Here is a 23,102-nt window from a genome sequence, read left to right as displayed (position 1 = left end):
CTCAAATCTGGCATTGTTGTGGCTGTGGTGTAGGCCAGCAGCTATAGCTCCGATTCGACCCCTAGCCTGGGAATTTCCTTAAGCCACAGGTGCAGCCATAAAAAGACAAAAAAAAAAAAAAAAAAAAAAAAAAAAAAGTTGGTCATTTGTCAGACACCGTTCAAAGTGCTTTAGATGTGCTAACCTGTTTGATTCTAGTTACACTCATGACAAGAGGACCCGCTGGACATGAAGGCAGCAGGTGGTCATGTGAAGCTACCCCATTCACGAGGGTCCCACAGTGACCTCAACTGCCTGCCACATTCCTCGGGCTATAGCTAATGTTCAGAACCTGGAATCCCTCTTTTAAGTGTGCGGTGGAAATGGCTTTTAGAGACAAAAGGGGAAATTTTTTTTTTTTTAAAGGAGACAGTCTGAGGTCTCTGGCTGGCCAACCACAAGGGCTACATAATGAACTTTTCCTTTTGGTCTCCGGCCAGTAAATAGCAAGCCTTTGGGAGACAGAAGCAAAGGACTCCTGGCGGGTTACAAGTTCCAGCAGGAGACGTCAACATTCAGCCTTTCTTTAACCCCCAACATTCCATAGGGTTCATTTCGGACCACGTTCTGCACCCAGGGGCCCCTTCTCTATTTTCTTAAAAACCGGAAGTTCCCCTAGAATATTTACTGGTGGTTGTTTTTTGGTTGTGCCCACAGCAGGCAGAAGTTCCCAGGCCAGGGATTGAACCTGAGTCAGCGCAGTGACACCACCAAGTTCTTAACTGCTAGGCCACCAGGGAACTCCCTGGGTTTTTTTTTTTTTTTTTAATGGAAGCATAGTTGATTTTCAATACTATGTTAGTTTGAGGCCTAGAGCACAGCGATTCAGATATAGATAGATATGTAGATATAGAGAGATATATTTTCTTTTTCAGAATCTTTTCCCTTATAGGTTATTATAAAACATTGAGTATAGTTCCCTGTGCTATCTCGAAGGTCCTTTGCTGGTTATCTGTTTTATATATAGTAGTGTGTATATGTTAATCCCACTGCCCTAATTTATCCGTCCCCCTGTGCCCCTAAAGTATTTACTGTCAAGCAGTGACCTGAAAGCAGCTCCAGTGTCCACCCTTCCTGGCAGTCCTAAAAAAACTCTCTGCGAAGAGACTGAAAATAAATCTGCTACCAGGTGGTCAGCAATCTTGCCAACTTTGGATGTGGGGGTACAAAGGTCACAGGGAGAGGAGAATGAAGTAGAGATAAATATATACACAGATCTGACGTTAAAACAACCCCGTGTGTGCCGTGATGATGAATGTCCGATCCAGCCAGCCTGTAAGGAGTGTGTTTCTTCAGCAAGCAGCAGACAGCCTGAGACAGAAAAACCACCCCTGAACATCTGTTTCCCCCATTTTGCCAAAGAGCATTCTTTTTCAATCCTTTTTTATAATTTGACCTGTTCCATTTTTCTGGCGGAGGGCCCTCGCAAGGCAAGCACTGCCTTTTCTGTCCCTATTCCAACTTAAGATGAGAACAGGAAGGAGGCAGCAGGAGGGGAAGGGGGGAGGAGACAGACTGAGGGGTGGGGCTGAGGCTGAGATGCAGGAGGAAGGGAGGGAGGGAGAAGAGGAGAGAACGGGGGCGAAGGGAGGGCTGACCCAGAGAGAGAGAGAAGTCCTTGCAAGGACTTGTCTTTGCAAGCCGTTTTAATGTGCCCCCCATGGCACAACGGATTAGAGAGAACCCCACACCAACAGGACATATTCCAGAAAGATCATCCAGGAAGAATGTAACCTAGAAACCATAATCATAGCCTTCTTGAACAGATCGAGCTGGTTATTTAACACTCTTCAGACTCTGGAAGTCCTGAACAATGGATGGAATAGCATCCTTGCTAGGCGGTCATGTCTGTGCTTAACATTCAGGAACAAGTGGACACGGCTCTATATTTTTCTAGTAATACATCGCTTTCTCTTTGGCAAGGAAACGCCCGCTCCATTTTCCTGTGTGTGTGCATGTGTGCGTGTGTGCATTTTACCCCTCCTTCCTTGCTCTTTCAGCCAAGGCGGATAATGGTTATTTTCCCTTCCTCCTTGATTCTCTCTACCAGCAAGAACCCCCGACACAAAACCTCACCTCCTGGGCCATGCGTAGTATCACTTTGAGAGCAAACATTAGGGGAGTGGCTATAAGTTTGGGGGGGGTGGTTCTTTTTAGGGCCACACCTGTAGCATGTGGAAGTCGCTAGGCTAGGGGTCAAATCGAAGCTACAGCTGCCGGTCTATACCACAGTCACAGCAACGCGGGATCCGAGCCGCGTCTGCGACCTACCCCACAGCTTGTGGCAACTCCAGATATTTAATCAACTGAACAAAGCCAGGCCTGACATCTGCACCCTCGTGGATACTAGTCAGGTTCTGAACCCGCTGAGCCACAGTGGGAAATCTGCGATGAGTTTTACACCCAATCCACCTGCTCTCAGTGACACTTTCAGATTCCTCGTCAGGCTTCCACCATCCTGCCCCCAGTTATGCTGCTTGCAAAGGTCTAGTTTCCTTTAGAGAGAGTAGAGTAGTGGCACCATCAGGAAACCATAAGAGGTTTCCTGTCCCAGGGACTCGGCACTGGCATACAGATTGAACTGTGCTGAAGGAAGCTAGAGACAGTTTTTCTGGTCGTTGTTTCAGATCTCATTATGGAAAATTCCTTTGGAGAACTTTTTCATGAGTCCTTATTTGGCGGTCTAAAGAAAACAACTATACCTATGGCTTTGAGTACCTACTGTTCATTCATGTAGTCAGCAAGTATGTACTGAACAGCCATACACTGTGCAGCCGGGCCCTGGGCTAGTAACTTTTACCTAATTTAGAGCCTTCAACCCACAACCAAATCCCCCTGCAAGGAGGGCAACGTGTATATTCTCCTCTCCAAGAAACAGAGACTGGCTCTGGAGCTAGAGGTTAAATTTGGAGTCGTTTCACCTTAGTTAGACTAGCTGTGTGACTTGGGTAGACAATTCAACCCCTCTGAGCCTCTGCTTCTTCCTCCATGAGATGAAAACAATTCCTTCTGCTTCCCTGAGTTGTTCTGCGGATGAACTGAGCTGATAAACCTCAAGGAGATCAATCATGGAAGAGACGGAGCGCCCAGATTTAGGGAGCTATAACAATAGTGAGCCAGTCTGTGATTGTTTTGTTGGAGCCAGGAGGCCAGACCACACCCCTGCGTAGGGTGAGGTTTCCTGAGGAGGGAACTGAATTTTCCACTGTCAGTCATCCTGAGAAAAAGTTAAAGGGTGGTGAGAACTCCCTCCCTCTCAGAGGCTACACTGGGGGTGGGGTGGGGGGTGGAGGAGGAAGGCAGGGCAGATAGGCTTCCAAGGGTGCGGAGGTCTGGGGTCGGCCCAGGACTGGGGTGAACGGTCCTGGCCATTTGGAGACCAGCTCAGCGCTGGGCAGGGAGCCAACCTGATCCTAACCCTCAGTGAATCTGGGCTTGTGTGGTGATTAGAAGGCCCCGGGTCCTCTCCTACGCATAGGAGAGGGGTGGCCTCGGCTGGGTGGCCAGCACCTAGGTTCCCATCAGACAAATGCCAAGCCTCTGGGTTCTGGTGGGAACAGAGGTGGCAGCAGCAATGGCTATGTCGTGTGGTCACCAGTTTCTGAGGAAAGAGGATGTGGCACAGTTATCAAGGTGTCCACCGGCCTCAAGAATGTGGATCTGGATTCCAGCTCTCTTGACAAAGCGCTAAGCAGCCAGAGCTGACTCTGTGGCTGTGAACGAGCACCCCTCAGAATTCTCAGACCTAAAACTGGAGCGTAGCCTTAGAGAAGGACTTGATTTGTCAGTAATGTGAGCAGACAAATCCTTGGAAATCATTATCTTTGGGGCTATCAATGTTGGTGACATGATTTAAACTCCAACTGGAGAAGCTGAGTAGAGTGTTTACACAAGCAAAGTGCACAGCACGGAGTTGGTGAATAAATAAGAGGCCTGGGACCTTCCTCCTTGTTCATCCCCATGTATTGAGGGGGAAGAAACTCTGGATGCAGGAACAAATGTGTTCACTACTCTTGACTTTGCTGCATCCTCCTAACATGGAATGGTGGAAAAGGAGATGAATGGCCATGTTATTTAATTTTTTTTTTTTTTTTTTTTTTTTTTTTTTTTTTTTTTTTGCTGCCCCGTGGCACATGGAGCTCCCTGGCCAGGAATCAGATCTGAGCCGGAGTTGCAACCTAAGCCACAGATGCGGCATGAACCTGCATCCCAGTGCTCCCGAGACACTGTCGACCCATTGCACCACAGAGGGAACTCTAATTTTTGTGTCAAAAGTCAGGTCTTTCAGAAGGTTTGACTGAGGGATCAGGGCATTCGCCTAGGAACATGAAACACAGCAAACATCTAATGATGGCAACTACATTCAAGGGTTTCTTCTAAAACCCATTTGCAGCCTTCTCGTTGAGGCTCAGCAGGTTAAGAGCCCAAATGGTATGCACAGGGACAGGGGTTTGATCCCTGGCTCACTCAGTGGGTTAAGGATCTGGCATTGCCACGAGCTGGGGTGTAGGTCGCAGACGTGGCTTGGATCTGGTGTTGCTGTGGCTGTGGTGCAGGCTGGCAGCTGCAGCTCTGATTAGACCCCCAGCTCTAATGCCACAGGTTTGGCCATTAAAAAGAAATAAATAAATTTAAAGGATTAAAAGAAATAAAACCCATTTGCCCCTCACCACCATGATTTGTGGCCAAGACCCATTATCCCAGTTTGGGTCTTAACAAGAAATGGATGGTATGCCCCCAAAAAGTGACTCAAGAGAGCCTGATGAAGGGACTGCTGTGACAGTAGGATGGGCAGGGTGAAGGAACACTGGTGACAGAGGAGCACCCTGGAGGAGCTGCCACCACTGTCAATTGGAAGAGGAGATTCCAGAATCCAGACGATGTGATGCTATAAGAGAGGGGGCAGGGGCTTAGACGAATGCAGCCATGTGGTCCCTGACGAGAAGGGACTAAGCACCTTGATATGGCACCTGGACACGTCTCGGTTTCCACCTCCCACCTCCTGCCAGTAACGCCCACGGGCCTAAGCCAACTGGAAGCCAGAAGCTATATTCCAAGAGTAAGTCTTCCAAGGCACAGAACAGGGTGGTAGAGATGGTGAGTGGGTCTGGAAGAGCCGCCACAGGATTTTATAGATTAGGAAACAGAGATATAGATTAACTAACTTGCCCAAGATCATCAAACAAATAAGAGGCGGAACAAAGTTCAAACCCACTCAGTGTGACTCGAGTCCACGCCCTTAAGCACTAAGACATGCTTCCTAGAACTTGTTGAAAAGATTATTAGCTATCCAGCCCCTCTTTTCCACTGCATCCTACTCAATCATTCTTCCAGTAATAGATCCACTTTACTCCCACCCAGATTTCCCAGCCTTCTTGGAGGCACATATGGCCATCTAACTAAAGTTGAGGCTACAGGGATATAAGTGAAATGATGTGTGCAGCTTTCAGGTTACCCTCCATTTTCCTTCTCTCTTTCCTACAGACTGGAATGTGGATGTGATGGTGGGATCTGCAGCAGCCACCTTAGACCACTGCATGGAAACTATATTTGAGGATATCAGATGATGATGAAGCCACCACATCGCCCTGGACTGCTTACACTCTAAGTGAAAGAGAATTTAACTTGTTTCTTGTTCCAGTCTCTGCCATTTTAGCCTTCGTTGTGGTGGCCAAACCAGTGTCCTAAACAATACAAAGACCAAGTTGCTACATAGCCAAGATGTAGTTCAATCATTGTGGTTAGGGCTATAAGAGACCTTTACTGATAGGAACAGCTAATGATCCCTGATGAAAGTGAGCTCCTCTTCTTCCTGAAACATTATTCGACTCTGTTTCCCAGTTTCCTTCCATTTGGGTGAGGCTATGGACTAGCTCCCACTTTGGGAATAGGAGGGAAGGTGAGTATATTACCTGTGGGCTGAGACCCCCATGGCGAGCATACGTGTCTTGCTCACCTTATTCACTTATCTGCCAAATGGATGCCAAGGATGCTGGAAAGGAACCTGATGGCCTAGGGTATGGTAAAGCCAAGGCAGGGAAGAAGCCTGGGGCCTCCAGGGCCATGTGGAGCAGAGCCCTCCGACAGCTCAACACTAGACTACAACCCAAACAAGACACAGTGTCTTCACTGTCTTTATCGCGTTAAGCCACTGACATTTGGGTTTGTTTGTTACGGCAGTCAGCTTAACCTGACTAATTTTATACTCAGCAGCTGCTGTGCTCTGACTGCCCTAAGTACTATTACCCAGCAATGCAATCTCAGCTCATATTTTAGGAGGGCAAGGGTGTGCGCTGGCAAACATTTATGTTACTGTTTTAAAGAAGCTACACAAATATTATCATTTATTTTAATAAAGCCCCTACATCCTGCCTGAACAAGGAAGGCAAGAATAGCACAAGAAAAATCCTTTCTCATGGTACAGTGGCCCTGGGGGCATTAACCTTGGTCATCCTCAAGAATGCTATTCTCGGAGTTCCTGTCGTGGCGCAGTGGTTAACGCATCCAACTAGGAACCATGAGGTTGCGGGTTCGATCCCTGCCCTTGTCAGTGGGTTAACAATCTGGCGTTGCCATGAGCTGTGGTGTAGGTTGCAGAAGCAGCGTGGATCCCGCGTTGCTGTGGCTCTGGCTAGGCTGGCAGCTACGCTCCATTCAACCCCTACCTGGGAACCTCCATATGCCACGGGAGCGGCCCAAGAAATGCAAAAAGACAAAAAAAAAAAAAAAAAAAAAAAAAAGAATGCTATTCTCATGAACAGTCCTATGGGGACTCAGGAAAGGTCACAGGGAGCCTCCCTGAGGCATGCCAGAGGGTCAGGCAACCCCTAAAGACAGCAGACTAGGGAAGTTAGGGAAACAAGGATCCGTGTGCTTCTGGGTGGTAAGCGGGTGGACTTTGCCATCCTTTCGTAAGTATGTGCTACATTCATGCTAAAGGTGGTTTAAAACTTCAGTTTTTTAAGAAAGAAAATAAACAGCCTATGCCTAAGGAATGAACAAACAAGAGAGACAGAGGTCAAAAGTCAAAGGATTCGAGTGCCCCAAGGCACTGTGATAAGGTGCAGAGAGGCCAATCTTAGGAATATAATAACTATGACAAGACAAAGCATTTCAGTGGTGACCCTCACTCACTCATACAATACGCATTTACTGAAGACTTACATGGGCCAGACCCTGGGCTCGGGGCTACATTTACAAATTAGAATGAGGGGGCCACAACCTGCACAGTAGCTTACAACCTTGGCTCCACACTGGAGTCACTTGAGATCCAGTTTCTTTTTTTTTTTTTTTTTTTTTTTTTTTTGGTCTTTTTAGGGTGGTACCCATGGCATATGGAGGTTCCCAGGCTAGGGCTCTAATCAGAGCTGTAGCTGCTAACCTCCACCACAGCCACAGCCACAGCAACAGCAATGCCAGGTCCAAGCCGCATCTGTGACCTACACCACAGTTCAACAGCAACGCCAGACCTTTTCAAGCACGGCCAGGGATCGAACCTGCATCCTCATGGATACTAGTCAGATATATTTCTGCTGAGCCACGATGGGAACTCCGAGATCCAGTTTCCAAAATACACACTGATACAAACACCAACGCTTGCGTCCACACTGCAAGGATTCTGATGGTATTGATCAGGGCCTGGACTTGGTCCCAGGACTTTTAATAACTCCCCTGACTCTAATGTGCAGGGTTAAGAACCACTAGGAACACCTGCCACACGGGCTTCGTGTTGAGGGAGGGGTAGGAGGCAGCCAGGGGAGGAAGGGAGAAGGGAGAGGAAGGGGAGGCAGGCAGAGGGAACAGAGTTGAATTTAAAGGACTGTCCTACAGTTCAACGTCTTTAGAAAATTACGGTGAGTGGGGATGATGCAAATCACGGCGGTCCTTCAAGCTCATTAACCACTGTTAGTCCCACAGCTAACCAAAAGTCTCTCCTCCAGAAGGTGGATGCTGGTAAAGGTTCTTAAACAGAGGCAGGCATGGTCATGCCTGGGTTCATCCCAACTCTCCATGCTTTCGTTCTTACCCCACAGATGGCCATCTCTTCTACCGATGGGTGGGGCTACAGAAAGACCACGGAGAGGTGTGGGCATTGCCTCTAGAAAATGGTACCATCACAGGAGCGGGAGCATATTTCTGGACTCTGCATCAGAGGACACCTTCAACACAGCATTCACCTAGAGACAGGTTCCTGTTTCCACTGCCTTTTCAAAAGCCCCTCGTTGGCCACTTGATATCATTACATGATCTTATGGCAACACTGAGAATAAATCCCCCCAAAGAACTAGCAGTAGCTCATCTGGAGACTTGCATGAAAATCTGGAGGTGAAACAGACTACCTATTATGCCGTGAGGAAGTCGTGGGATGGACAAGGACCCCAGATTGAACACCATTCCACATGCTGCTCCAAGAACAGATCACTAAATAATTCAACCAACCTGATCACCATTCCTGAGCCTCTGCGTTTGGAGACTAGGTAAGCTGCAGAGAAATTTCTAGAAATAAAAATGGTTTTAGTTAATAGGTTGGGACCATTGATGAGAGCCATTCCGTCCTTCATGGACAGGAAACCAGTGTCTTTCAAATGAGTAATAGTAAAGTGACAGCAATAAGCACTTCCTGAAAACCCACACATACAACATATGAGGCTAGGACTTCACATACCCCATTCGCAACAGCCATGCAAGGTCTCCACTTAAGCTGACCCATAACCTAGGCCCAAGGTCACAAGGAAGTGCAGTGTCCATTCAAACTAAGTTTTTCTGATCTCCCTCTACCTCTTCTCCAGGTCCCTCACATCCTGGCCAGGGGCTGGATCTATGCTCTTCTGTGCTCTGGAGAGCATGGCTGCTTGACAAGCTCATCAACCACTGTAGGAGGCATCGTTCCCTCTGTGTGTCTAAGAAAAGCACCCAAAAGTATCAAGATTCTTTCCAAGGGAGAAATGCTAGCTCCCTCTTTGACCCAAATAGCTTGGAAACAAGAGTGAGCTGCTCTATCGGGAAGAGAATAACCCTTTGCACCAAGACCCCATACACCCAAACAGCATGGTGTAATAATAATAAATACCCAGAAGCTTTGGGCCTCTTTTGACTTAGGGTCTCAGGAGGCTGGAACTGGATGACACCTTAGAGGTCACCTGGCACAACCCCATCTTTTTTTTTTTTTTTTTTTTTGTCTTTTGTCTTTTTAGGACAGCACCCGCAGCATAGGCATATGGAGGTTCCCAGGCTAGGGGTCCAATCCAAGCTGTAGCCACTGGCCGACGCCAGAGCAGCAGCAACGCCAGACCCAAGCCGCATCTGCAACCTCCACCATAGCTCATGGCAATGCCAGATCCTCAACCCACTGAATGAGGCCAGGGATGGAACCCGCAACCTCATGGTTCCTAGTCAGATTCCTTTCCGCTGCACCACAATGGGAACTCCAAATCCCAGCTTTTCAAAGATGAGAAACTAGACTGGTTAACATCTCTACTAAGAAAACTAAAGTAGGGAGAACCCTGGTCTCAAAGTCTGACTTGTATTTTACATTCTCAATCATCCTGTCATCCCAGAGACCAGGAGGGAAACCCACGATTCCTATAACACTCTCACCTTCTTATGAGAAACTGGAAGAGAAAAAAGGTTGCTTTTTGATTTCCTCCTGCTCATCTGCAGGGCTCCCCCTACTGATCAGAGCCCAGCTGGGCAGTCCGGTCTCTTAGACCCCGGGGTAGAGATGGAATGGAAAGCAGGTCAGCCGCCGGGGCCTTTCTGGTACATAAATCATTGTATGAATGCAAACAATTAGGTAGTTATACGGGTGGTTTCTCAGGGCAAGCAATGCTCATTCTGCCATGGCTTATGCTTTGTCTATAATTCAAGAGGACCAAACAGCTTCTGTCACACCTCGGAGCACCAGTGCCACTCTCATTAATGCACAATTAAACACGCACGGAGCAGATCATCAAGAACTGGTTCTCTTATTAAGTCACTTCATGCACAGCTACGGTTTAGATGTCATTTTCATTTCATGAAAGGACTCACCCTGGCATACCTTTAAAAGCTAGTTTTGCTCATGCATTTAATTTATGATGCCATTTCCAGAGATGCCAGTGCTTCACAACTTGTCAGAAACACATCTTCTGAATAAAACGAGGTCCTCTTCCCTACCTCAGAAGGGTCCTCCTTGAACTAGACCTATATTGAGTGTCTGGCTCCTAGAAATGCATGGAAGTCACTGCAATGGAATTGTGCTTCCTTCAGGTGCCACAGGACTTGCTGAGGACACACAGCCCAGGAGGAGGGGGTTGACCAGACACAAGGTACCCAAGGCTGAGAGCCTTACTGTGGATAAACATTTTTAAACAGCTGTCATTTCATGGAAGGAAGGCAAGATGTTCAAGCTGGTGATAAAAGAACAGCAAGGACAGACTTGACAGCCCAGATTGTCAGCAGCTTAACTAAACCCAGAGAGTGAGAAAAATAAACAAAAACCACCAACCGCTAAGCCACCAAGTGAGACTGGGTGGCAGGAAGACTTAGAGGGATCCTGACAATGCAGATTTCTTCCTCTTCACACAAGGAAGCCTGTCTCTGACCAGAGTGTCACCATTCACCCGCCACAAATCTACACTTAGAATGACAGGCAGATGAGGATGAAATGCGCTATTCCCAGACACCTGAAGCTGAAATCTGGGAAGAACGCAGTTCCTAGGTCCTGACATGTTAATTACTGGACCGTTTTTTTGGCCCAGAACTCCATTCAATTCAGGTTAAGGACTAATCCACACGATGCCCTTCTTGTGCCAGGAACTGGCTAGGCAGAGCCAGCCCCGCCGGGGTCCTTCCAGGCAGGATGAGTCCCGCTGTTCTCAGAGGCCCCAGATCGGAAGTTTGCTGTGCCTCGCTCCTCAGAGCAGCAACACAGACCCGTACACACACACACACACACACACACACACACACGGAAAAGCTGACACTTTCCCTACCACCCCCAAAGCACACGCGCCAGGAAATGGCCAGTTCTCACAGAGAAGGGAACTAGCAGCTGGGGAAGTGTCCCCTGGCCTTTTCTCTCCGTCCCTCCTGCTGATCCAGCCCTAGGCATACCCCTCCCCCCCACGACTCGCGGTTCTCGGACGGAATGCCGTCGAGAAGAAAAGGCAAAAGGGCAGACTTACCTAACTCCTCCGGGCTGTAGGGCGCAGGGGAGGCTTCCACAAACTCACTGTCTGGAGAAAGAAGAAAAGCACAAAACAAAAATAGAATCGCAACCATTCAGGGCGAATCGACTAAGCATCAATTACCGCGCAGGTCCCTTAGAAAAGCGCGGGTTTCTCTCTCCCAGAGACCAGGATCGGTGAACCCGGCGCCACACGGGGTTCCGGACGCCCAATCCACTGGGGATAAGGTTATTGTCAAAGAAACTTGGCGGGGGTGGGGGGACAATTCGGCCCGGGGATTGAGAGTCTTCCGGGCGCTGGCAGATGCGCGCCAACTTTCCATGGGTGAGACCCGGCAGATCCCCTGGCCGGGAGCGCTGGGCGGCGACCTCATCCTCAGCCCTCAGCCCTCAGCCCTCATCCTGAGTAGCGCATCGCAACATCTGCGGGGCCTGCCGCTGCCGCCCCGGCGCCCAGAAGCCCCAAAGTTTCCCAGCGGGTCCGGGAGGCCCGAGGGCGCGCGGCAGCAGCGGCAGCGGTGGCAGCGAGCTCCCGGCGCCCACCCGGCAGAGCGCCCCGCGCGCATCCCCGCCGCCCGTTGCTAGGCGACCGCAGCCGTCACGCTGGGCAGCGGCGCGCGCGCTGCCTCCCAACTCCGGGTTGGAGGGTGTCTACCCCACCCCCAACCCCCTTGACCATGTATTACAAATCAGAGCATAACCAATTTTAAAACGATTCCTGTTTTTTTGGTATTATGTCTGCTCTACTCCAAGGCTTGGGAAATCGTTTTGTTGTTTTGTTTTGGGGGGGGGGGTTGTTGTTGTTTTCTGTGCTTTTCATGGGGAGATGCCGGATTTTCAGAGCTTGACTATTCCTCGCCGCAAGGGAGGAGAAGCTTCCAGTATCTCCAACCCTCTCCTTGTTTTTGAACCCGAATTCTAACTCCACTCCAACAGTATTTCCTCCTCTTAAGAGACCACGTGGTTCGAGCAGGGAAAGCAATAAATATATCTCCGTTTCACAGGTAGGGAAACCGAGACTCAGAAGTTAAGCAACTTATGGATGACTGTGCTCTGTGATTGTGTGTGTGTGTGTGTTGTGTGCGTGCGTGTGCGCGCGCGCGCGCGAGCCCCATGGGAAGGTGGATGGGGTGGGGGGTGGAACAGAGTCGTGCTCTTTCTATTATAAAAAGAGCTGAGCGATTTCAAATACAGAATGTAGAGACAGAAGTTAGGGTCTGAAAGTCCAAGTTGTAGATCCTGAAGAAATTCGCGTCAGATTGCGGAAATCTGCCTCTCTGGGTCAGTGACCTGAATACCTTGGGCTGTGCACCAGTTGTTTTCCACCAGGATTGCCTGACTGCTCACCTGGGAGGGCCCTGGGCTTTGGGGATGTGCTGTAGAGAGATGCTGGGAGGAGGCCAGAGGAAGGAAGGTGCAAATATGGAAAATGGTTGTCTCTTCTCTGTTCCTGTCCTTGGAGATGGATTAGCCAGAGAGTCAACAGTCTGGGCAAAGTCCTGGGAGGCTTCTCTAGACACAGACTAACCAGATCACCAGCTGCAGCAGCCTGAGGGCCCCCAGGATCTGTGCCAAGGCGCCCTCATTCTGTAAACACTCAGCCATCTTTGGGTTTTCCAGCTTCAGCTTTTTGTTTTACGAATTACCATGGAGGACAGAAAGAAGCCACATTAGCCAAAGTGCTCATGGAGAAATGGAGACCAGGCTGAGGCTGTCCTTCCCCATTGAAGTAGCTATTCTCAAGCTGCCTAGTCTATCTCTCTATCCTCTTCTTTTGTCCCCCCTCCTGGCAATCTGAACTCTCAACTCCAAGAAGCAAATGTGCTAGGATGAATGTGTGCCCGTCTCCTAGAAGCCTCCATTTGCCGGCAGGAATTCATGGTTCATCACAATCCCCAATGTCCCCAGCCTCTTCTCTGAGTGTTCCTTCCAATTTCTTACTCTGACGGAACCCTGGCGCTCCTTGAAAATAACCAACCCCCTTGCCCACCACCCCTACTTATGGCAACCAGCTCTAGACCTTTGTGTTAGTCTAGCTCATTCCTTGAAGCTATTAGCATCTGGATCACTGTCACTCTCCCCAATACGATTCCCATAATTCTTATTTCTGAATCTATCGAATGGAGTCTTCTCATAGTCTTGTCTCTCAGCTCTTCAACAAACCACTTCCTGGACCTTCAACTCTCCCCACTCCCTGCTCTCATAGGGACATCACCGGTAATCTCAACACCAAGCATCCCAATCTCCAACCACCACCTCCTACCTTTCCAACTTTTTCTTTGTTATCCTAACCCCAGGTCTCATTGATCCCAACAGCTCCTATAGTCTACTTATCTCCTGACCTTTTCTCTGTTCCTTACTCTCCTCTTAAGCGTCCTTCTTCCTTTAACCAGCTTAGTTTCTATGTTTATTATCATCATTTCTCCTTTATATACACCTTCGAATCCATCTCTTTCTTGCTCTCTCTCTTAAGTCCTTGGAAAAACTATAACCCTGGTAAAATCTGATTCTTCATTTTCCCTCTGCCAGCACTCAGTTAAACATGAGCGGAGAAGCAAGCCATCGTGCTGACTGCTCTTCTTTTCAATTTGTGACCACCGACCTCAAGGGCATATTAGTGAAGTCTAGCAATCTCTCTCCAGCTGCCAGGTTTACTTACTCTCCTGCTCTTCTGTTACTGGGGATAAACTGTCTGTTCTTCACTTAAAGCCAACTCCTCCCTTGTGGATCAGATCGTGTGCCCTCCCACATGGCTTTTCCCCCTTGTTACCTAAATTAATGTTTTCCTCTGTTCTAGATCATTCCAGAACAGAGTATGCAAACATGCTACTAAGTTTCTATCTTTAAGAAGAAATCCTTCCCGACTGCACCTCTCTCTCCACTTATCAGTCTCAAGTCTCAGCTTTAGTTTACAACAAAATTCAGCAAAGAATTCTTTATCCTCGTTGTTCCCAAGTCTTTCTTTCGCTTTTAAAGGTAAATAGGCAGGGGTTCCTGTTGTGGCTCAGTGGTTAATGAATCCAACTAGGAACCGTGAGGTTGCAGGTTCAATCCCTGGCCTTGCTCAGTGGGTTAAGGATCCGGCGTTGCCGTGAGCTGTGGTGTAGGTTGCAAATGCGGCTCGGATCTCATGTTGCTGTGGCTCTGGCGTAGGCCAGTGGCTACAGCTCTGATTCAACCCCTAGCCTGGGAATCTCCATATGCTGCGGGAGCAGCCCTAGAAATGGCAAAAAGACAGTAAAATAAAATAAAGGTAAACAGGCTTTTAGCGCACCACTCTTCCAAAGTAATTCTTGTCAAGGTCAAGACTGGCCTTAACATTGCCAAATTCCAATGGTCAGTTCTTGGTCGGAATAGGAGATTTTGACCCCTGATCCCATGCCTGGGTGAGCTCAGCTGGACGGTCTGCAGGACCAGTCTTCTCCATTTCCCCCATCGTATTGGGAGCAACTGGGCTTTATGTTCCAAGAAAGACAGTCTACAGAGTACTTTGGGCTAGGCCGGACCTTGGTTCTAATACCAGTTCCACTATGAACTAGTATAATTTCTCCTACCCTTGGTTTTTTATGAGGATGGAGAGAATCATCATACCTAACTCAGAAGGGAGTGGCGAGAGTACAATAACTAAACCATTGAGAGCCTGTAGATAAGAGACGATTACATTGTGAAAATCAAGGAAGTAATAGCTAGTTATTAGATGGCGAGCTCCTTTACAGATGAGAAAATGGGCTCTTTTCTCTCCTTTAACCACTTGGAGTTACTGAAAGAAATCACTAATTGCAGATTATGCATCAAATTAAGGGCAATGTACAACTGTCCCACTTTTAGTTTGCTTTCTAAGAGGTGGCTTGAAAGTTGGTTATGTGTCCTCTGGCCCAGGAACATCCACAGGCTGCAGGCATGGTCAAAAAAAAAAAAAGGGTTTCTGTGAAGCTGGGACCTGGCACTCCTATAGGAAGACTATTCTAAATATTCTACCAGGTTCTGGAGTCTGCCAACTTTTTCTTTCTCATGATGGACTTTAATTTGTTCCTATAGATGGATGACATATAAGCCAAGAAGTTTCCTTGCAGCACTGTAGTTAAGTTTCTTAATCAGCTGAAGATCAATAAGAAAATATTTGTCTCATTTCAATATTTGTTGTTGACAGTTTTTTCTAAAATATATGATTCCAATTTTCTATCTTAGGAGGCAGAGCAGAGCAAGCCATAATGTTCTCTGTTAATCAAACAGCATTTATGGAGAACTTACCATGGAGAAATGAGGAATGGCCCTCCCCCACACCCCACCCCACAGAGAAGGCTTGGGCTTGCTGGACCACTGTCCCAGGAGGAGAGTGGTCTTCCTGCTGCCATGGCCCCTGAAGACAGGGAGGGAGTCTCTGATCTTATTTCTGGGGCAGCATTTATTACACAGTGGGACATGAGGGGAGAAAGCAGCCAGGAGGAAATATTTCTGGGGCTCAGGATGAACTATTTCTAGGACTTTGGTTTTCCATGGAAACACAGTCCACAAAGGGCTGATGTCTAATCGTGAGGTGAACAGACTTTTGGGAGTGCATCTGGGAACTCACCCCTTGCTTTAAAATGTCTTCATATATAGAAAGCTAATAATAAGGTATTAATAAATATTAATACTTTTATTGAATATGTTATGTATAATTTGAAATGTTTTTCCTTAATTTTTATTAGCTAAGCAAATAATATATATCCAAGGTGAAGGAAGAAACATTTAGAACCGAGGCGTATAAACTGAGCAACAGAGGCGCCCTTTCCCATCCTATCCCAGTCTCATCCCCAAACCGCAGCGCCAGCCACACACAGCTTCTTGTGTGTCCTGGTAGAGGGGATCTTTTAGGCCTATTCAAACATGTATGTAAATTTTTTAAACAAGTTGAATCCATATTATGACTCCCAATTAAAGACAATACAGTTCTCAATGAAATTTTGCTCCAACCCCAATCATCAACTCAGGTGTGACTATTTTCTGCTTAGTGGGGCAAGAAGGTATATTTTATTTTATTTATTTTTTATTTATTTATTTTTTTGTCTTTTTGCCATTTCTTGAGCCACTCTCGTGGCATATGGAGGTTCCCAGGCTAGGGGTCCAATCGGAGCTGTAGCCGCCGGCCTACACCAGAGCCACAGCAACGCAGGATCCGAGCCACGTCTGCAACCTACACCACAGCTCAGGGCAACGCCGGATCCTTAACCCACTGAGGGAGGACAGGGATCGAACCTGCAACCTCATGGTTCCTAGTCGAATTCGTTAACCACTGAGCCACGACGGGAACTCCAAGAAAGTATATTTTAAAAATCATAGGTAAAGGGTTTTCTCAACTCTTAGGAAAAAGTAAAATCTTGAACAAAATCGAGGCACTTAAAGGGTTATACTCCAATTAGCTGGACAACTCACTTAATCAGAACTCATTCTTCCCTAAATGAAGCATGGTCATAGGCAACGCTGAATGTGTAACTCTAGAATCAAAGGGATTCTTAGATCCATGTCGAGAGCGAAGAGCACACTCTGGATGCTCTTGGGGGTGGCTGGAAGAGGTGTTCTTAGCATCACACCCATCACTGATATCCCTCTTAGTGTGCCTGGACTGTGACTATGGGGTCCAGGACCATGCCCCCCTGGAGTCTGGTGACACCATCAGCCCCTGACTGGCTTCTACTGCAGCAGCGGCAGGACCTGCTTTGACTGCAGGTTCTTTTTTGAGGAAAGATAGCAGAGAATGCTGCCTATGTGGGCTGCTTGGGCTCTGGGGCCTCCCAGGGGCTACACAACCCCTTGGTCAGTAGAGAAGAGATGGGGTCTCCCTTAGATGGGGCCTCTTCCCCAAAAGATGAGCAAGGACTAAATGCCACATGGGTAGAAGCTTTTTTTCAGCAAAGGTGTGTTATCTCTTCTCTTTGCAAGAAAAAGATGCACAGACGCCATAACAAGTTAGAATGGTAGCCGGAAGCCACTAGGACCTGTGCCCAGCCTTCCCAACCCCAGCCCTTGGGAGGTCACCAATTTCAAGCATGAAAGACAGAAAGAAATAGGCTGAGCTCTCCCTCTGCCTCCCTCTCCTCCTTGCTATTGCCCTTTGCTCATCTTCTCTGCAGGTAGCCTTCTGTCTCTCTGCTCATTAACAGCAGAGCTGCTCAGAGAAGCAGTCCTTGCCCCTCCTCCCCTCTTTGTCCCCGGGGGCATGATGAGCGGGTCTGATTCAGGAGGGAAAAGCAGGGCCATGTCTGCCTGAGCACGGCCAACTCTCTCTGTTATCCTGTCTCTTATTGCATCGTCTTAGGACAAGCCAACTGAGGACAGCAGGAAAAATATGCATCCACCCATATACCCATATGGGCTCATCAAAGTACATCTTACACTTAATTGGTCGCAGCATTAGCGAACTGGCCCAAAGAACAGCTCTCCTTCTGTTGGGGTTTAATATTCTTTTCTTTGGCACAACCCCACTTTTTAAAAAAATAATCCTTAATGAAAGGAAGAAAGAAAACACAGTTGCTTTGTTTCCCTTAAATGAAAATCAAGCCTCGGATGACTTCTGTAAGTGTTTGATAACTTCCAGAAGACATAAATGAGCTCCCTAGGAAGAGTAATTCACAGTATCTCATCTGAAAAAAATCATTATTCTTAGCAGAAACAGTACAAGCCAAGAGATGATATGATATTAAGTCTGACAGGAAGCCGAGGATTCATTTTGGTAAAAATGCTAAATACGTTCTCTGAAAAATTCAAATAACCAATGCAATAGACACTATTAATAAAAGCAAGGTGTTTTGTGGAATGTATAAACCACTTGGATCCATCCATCCCCAGCCTCCCACCCGGATTCCTGGTCCCAGCTATGGAATAGAGATGAAGATTTAAAAGACTTCTCACCCAGCATCATATCAAAGGAAGTAAACTCTGGCTGAGCCAAGAAGACACTAGAAGGTGTATGTGGCCATGAATCAGAATAAAGATGCATTCCAAAAATACACAAAGTCCCTGCAGAGGAAAATCATACACTTCCAGCTCACACTCAGTGGGATCTATTGAGTGAAATCAGACAAAATACCCTGTGTGAAGATTAAGGGCAAAAACATTTGCTGCCCCTGAAATCTATGACTAAACCATTAAAAGAGAAATCCCTAGGATGCATATGAGTTTCTGCTGAGATGCAGAGACCATTCTGATCTCCCACTTTTGATCCCAGCTTCCTGGACAGAGGCCTGAAAAAACAGTCCAGTTGGGCTACAGCAGAGCCTCTCTTTCACATTAAAATGGCTTTTCCAAGAAGCCATGGCCTTGGCCAGCAGCATAGTGTAGGTGCTGGAAGGAGAAGCAGAGACCTGAGTGCTAGCTCTGGTTTTGCCACTATTCTTTGCTAAGTCTCCAAACCTGCCTGGCCTGAGGTCTCCTCTGTAAAATGAAAAGACCTTTAGGAAACTTACTAAAACAAATGCCATGAGGAGACCATGGACAACAGATTCCATCGTGTTAATCGTCTTTTTACCACATGACGTGCAAGAGAAATAGACACAAAGGATCAAGCTTCACAGAAAGCTGGAGATGTCCTTTAAAACGGACAGAGAAGGGAAATGAACAGAGCAGAGCTCTGGGAATCAAGACTGGCAGAGGAATGTGACCTCTGCGGGCATTTGCTACGTGAACTTGGCTTAGGTCATGTGCCTTCCCAAGCCTCAGTTTCCTCATCTGCAAAATGGGCATGATAATAACTACTTGAAGAGATATCAATGAGGATTTGGATAAAATGAAATAATGTGCATAGCACTGCTTGGCACCCAGATCACTCTCAGAAAAATTCCTTCCTTCTTTCTTGACATGCTCAAACTCTCCCGGACCTTAAGACGCACCAGGAGGGAAATCCAGTCCTTCCTGTTTTTATAACCAGAGTGAGAACAGCACCCCTGAGTCTCTAAGTGCACCTGGCCTCTCCTGCCAGGTTCTGTTCCCCACACTTCCTGCCTCTCCGATAATGAGGAGCTTAAGCAGGTTGGGTCCCCTGGGAAGAGTGAATGGCAGCCGGATTCCCAAACAGCTGAGCGAGCACATCTATAACAGGAAGAAGAAGTGTTTTATAGATGCACAGAGAAAGGCTGTGGGGGCCCCCTGCATCAAATCCCCACACGTCTGATGTGGCAGCTGGCAAACGAAAGGAGCAGCTGGACGAGCTGACACTGCCCAGTCAGAAATGTTTTGTGTGTCAGGCACTGCATATGATTTCATTTGGAAAATGTGTTGCAGGCCTTTAAAATCAGTTTGCAAAACCACTGGCCCAGGTCCTCCAGGATATTTAAGGCGTGTCAGAAGCCAGAGTGGCAGAGGGACTTTCCAGCAGAAACTCTGTATCACCCCCAGACATCTTGGGTCCTCCCTAGCTGGTTCCCTGGAGGCTGACCCACCCTCGTGGCTGCCCGAGATGCTCTGAGGATAGCACAAAGGCAGATGTTGCATGGATCTGGCCCTACCTCAAGGCCGCTGACTCACCAGGATGACTGAGCCTCCCTGGCAGATCATGCTGTTCTCAGAGGACTCTGTGAAGCCAAGAATAAAACTTCAAGGCCCAGATAGTTCCAGAACTTTCCCTGGTACCTCACTAGAAATGTAAGCCCCATTAGTCCACAGTGGACCTCTGAGATGGAGGAGCTGGGACTAGCTGGTGCTGGAGAGGAAGGACATGGGGCCGGGCACGGAGGAAAGATGCTGGGAAGCAGGTGCTTCAAGGTCTTGGAAGACCATCCACGCATTGTGACAGCACTGTTGGTTTTCTGGCCCTGCTCAGAGCTGGTGCTCTTCTCCACTGGGCCAATGAAATAAGCAGCAATAATAATAATAATAATAATCCAGAACTGGGCCACTAGATCCTTTAACGGAGAAGGCAGAGCAGGGGGTGTTGGAGGGTGAATTGTGGGGCAAGAGCATGGCGGGGCTTGGTGTTAGGCAGACCTCGTTTCAAATCCCCCCTCTGCCACTGACCTTGAGCAAGTTTCTCAGCCTCTTCAGGCTCAGTTTTTTTCACTCGTAAAAGGAGAATAAGGGAGTTCCCGTCATGGCTCAGCGGTTATGATTAGGATCCTTGAGGATGTGGGTTCGATCCCTGGCCTTGCTCAGTGGGTTAAGGATCCGGCGTTGCCTTGAGCCGTGGTGTAGATGGCAGACGCGGCTCAGGTCTGGGGTTACTGTGGCTCTGGCGTAGGCCGGCAGCTACAGCTCCAATTAGACCCCTAGCCTGAGAACCTCCATATGCCGCGGGTGAAGCCCTAAAAAAGCAATAAAATAAAATAGAAAAAAAGGTTGTTGTGAGAATGAATGGTGAGCCTCTATATCGATACAATAAAAAGGCTTAGCATCATGTCCCTGTAGTGTATCTACCTAATAAATGCTTCCAAATTTTTGTTGTAATTCATTCATTTCTGGCCTGAGTTTCACATAATGAGGCTCCCACTTTGTTTCTGAGACTGTTTCCTCATTTCATCATTTCACCACATTCCCGTTTTGTCTCCCTCCCTAGTCCTCTTAGGACCTGTGCCCTTTCCCTGAGCCCCATCCCAGGCCTCTAAGAGCTCCCCTAAAGCCAACTGCTCATAAGGACGTTCACATTTCAGCCACATCGATGCCTTGTGACCGAACCTCACCCACAAACGGCCACACTGCTATACTCTGTCACTGACACCTCCATTTGTCCATCGTCACAGACTGATTGTCTGAGTTGGGGCCAGATATCATGGTAACTGTTGCCTGCCCAAGCTAAGCTTTCTCATCAGCCCCAGAAGCACATCACTTACCCAAGAACAGAGTCTCCCCATCAGGCAGGTCCAGACCCAGGTCTGGTTCCCCTTCCTATGAGCCAGCTGTACCCTCAAAGACTGTAGATACGTGCCATGGTGAGCTCAAGGAGGTGTGCCGGCAGTGCGTGGAACTGATCCAAAGAGGCAGCTTCTAGCCACCCCTTTGCCATAGCAATCCCTAAGGCTTCTTTTCATTTAAAATTCTATGATGGATGATTCTATTGCCTAGGTTACAAAAAAGGACCAGCAGACAAACCATACCTACTTAATTCTCTCCTCTGCATTCCAGCTTTGGTGGCCAAGCCTGGGGTCACTGAATGAAATGCTATAGGTGTGCCGAAAGCAAGGGGAAGGGATGGTGCTGGAAGCCGTTGTGCAACCAGTTGGGTTGCCACAGTCAGAAAAGGTTCTTTGTGAAAGCAGAAATATGCAAAGCATGTGGTCCTAGCCATCATCCATTCATTCACCGAGCCACCCAACCAGTCAGCCACGAAATAGCCACCAAGGATTTGCCAGGCTGCTTGTGAAAGGGATGCAAACATGAATAAGACAAGACAGCTGCCCCCAAGAAGCTCACAAGCTGTCTAAGATATAGATGATGACCATGCAGTGTGGCAGCTCTGTGACAGAGGGATCTGCACGTCCTCTGGCAGTACTGGGGATGGACCTCTTTCAGACCGAGATGGGGGTGGGCAGGTGGCAGTGGCAGGAAGTGATCCCAGAATAGATGACTTCAGCTGGAGCTTCAGAGAGGAACAGGAGCTGGCCAAGTAGAAGGCACACAGTAATGATAGCTTTTGCAAAGGCCCGCGGGTGTGTGAGAGCCTGATGTAGTCCAGGATCCAGAGGGAGGCCGATAACACTGATGAGGAAGGGGTTTGTTTTAAGTGATGAGCAGAGGTCGTAACAGGAAAGGAAGGCTGTATGTTGAGCTGAGAAGGTTCCGTTTCATTTCATGGGCTGTGTGAGGAGACACTGGCTGAAGACCCTCTAAAAAGAGGCTGGCTTGGCAGGGTGACAAGGTGCAGGAGAGCATAGCTATTGGTTCTTGGCTGGACTTCATCCAAGTTTCCTCTCAGAGTATCAAGCCTCTTTTCAGGGAACCTCCCATTGTGTGTGGTCGCCTTGGTTGGAAGATGTACCCTGGTGCAGGGCAGAAGCTCAGGAAATGTTTATTGCTGTGTAAGTTACCCCGTTTTAGAGATGGGTTACAGTTCAGAGAGTAGTCTGGGGATCTCTCTGTCTATCTTTCTTCCTTGTATTCCCAATACTTGGCACATAGAAGATGCTCCGTATTTACTGAGTGAATGCATGAACAGCAAACAGGAGGCATATCCTTTCTAAAAACATCACATGGATGCCATAACTTCAGTGGCCTTTTTCTCCCATTCACAGAGTGGCTCCTACCACCAAGGGGATCTCCCTTAGGTCTGGGGGATGGGAGAGGGGGAAGAATCTTAGATCTGCCAGGGGACCACAGCTCTGTGTCAGGGTTATGGTTCTGACACCTGTATGCGCCACTGACTCTACTCTGTTTATAGTGGCTGCATGACCCTCAACCTTAATCCTTGCAGGGCTGTGGGGAGGAGAGAAGAGAAGAGGCGAGGAGACGGGAGACAGGCAAGAACAGAGTGCCTGACACATGTTAGGTGCTCAAAGAGATGTGACTAACTTCCCACTTGGTGAGAGTCATGGCTCAGTCAGTGACCACTTATATTATGCACGGTGCCTATCCCAACCCTCAAAGCAAGCATTCTTTTTTTTTTTTTTTTTTTGTCTTTTGTCTTTTGTCTTTTCTACGGCTGCACCTGTGGCACATGGAGGTTCCCAAGCTAGGGGTCTAACCAGAGCTGTAGCCACCAGCCTACACCACAGCCACAGCAATGCAGGATCTGAGCCGCGTCTGCGACCTACAGCTCATGGCAACACCGGATCCTTAACCCACTGAGCAAGGCCAGGGATCGAACCTGCAACCTCATGGTTCCTAGTCAGATTCGTTTCCACTGCGCCACAAAGGGAACTCCCAAGCAGGCATTCTTACTATCATTTAGAGCTAAGGAAACAAGAGGTTTTCTTAAAGCCACATAGCTTTG

General features: G+C 48.0%; 1 protein-coding gene across 7 annotated transcripts in view; it reads right to left on the bottom strand.

Moving 5' to 3' along the window:
* Positions 1-23,102, bottom strand: part of AMOTL1 (angiomotin like 1) — a 166,236-nt gene that overhangs the window by 122,451 nt on the left and 20,683 nt on the right. For all 7 annotated transcript variants that reach the window (XM_005667237.3, XM_021062681.1, XM_021062683.1 and 4 more), the window contains one exon: positions 11,205-11,255. In XM_005667237.3, the coding sequence (XP_005667294.2) occupies positions 11,205-11,255 (51 nt within the window). The remainder of the gene's footprint in view (positions 1-11,204; positions 11,256-23,102) is intronic.

This window comes from Sus scrofa, chromosome 9 (genome assembly GCF_000003025.6).
Source record: "Sus scrofa isolate TJ Tabasco breed Duroc chromosome 9, Sscrofa11.1, whole genome shotgun sequence".
NCBI classification, from domain to species: domain Eukaryota; kingdom Metazoa; phylum Chordata; class Mammalia; order Artiodactyla; family Suidae; genus Sus; species Sus scrofa.
This window is presented reverse-complemented; position numbering and strand designations above follow the sequence as displayed.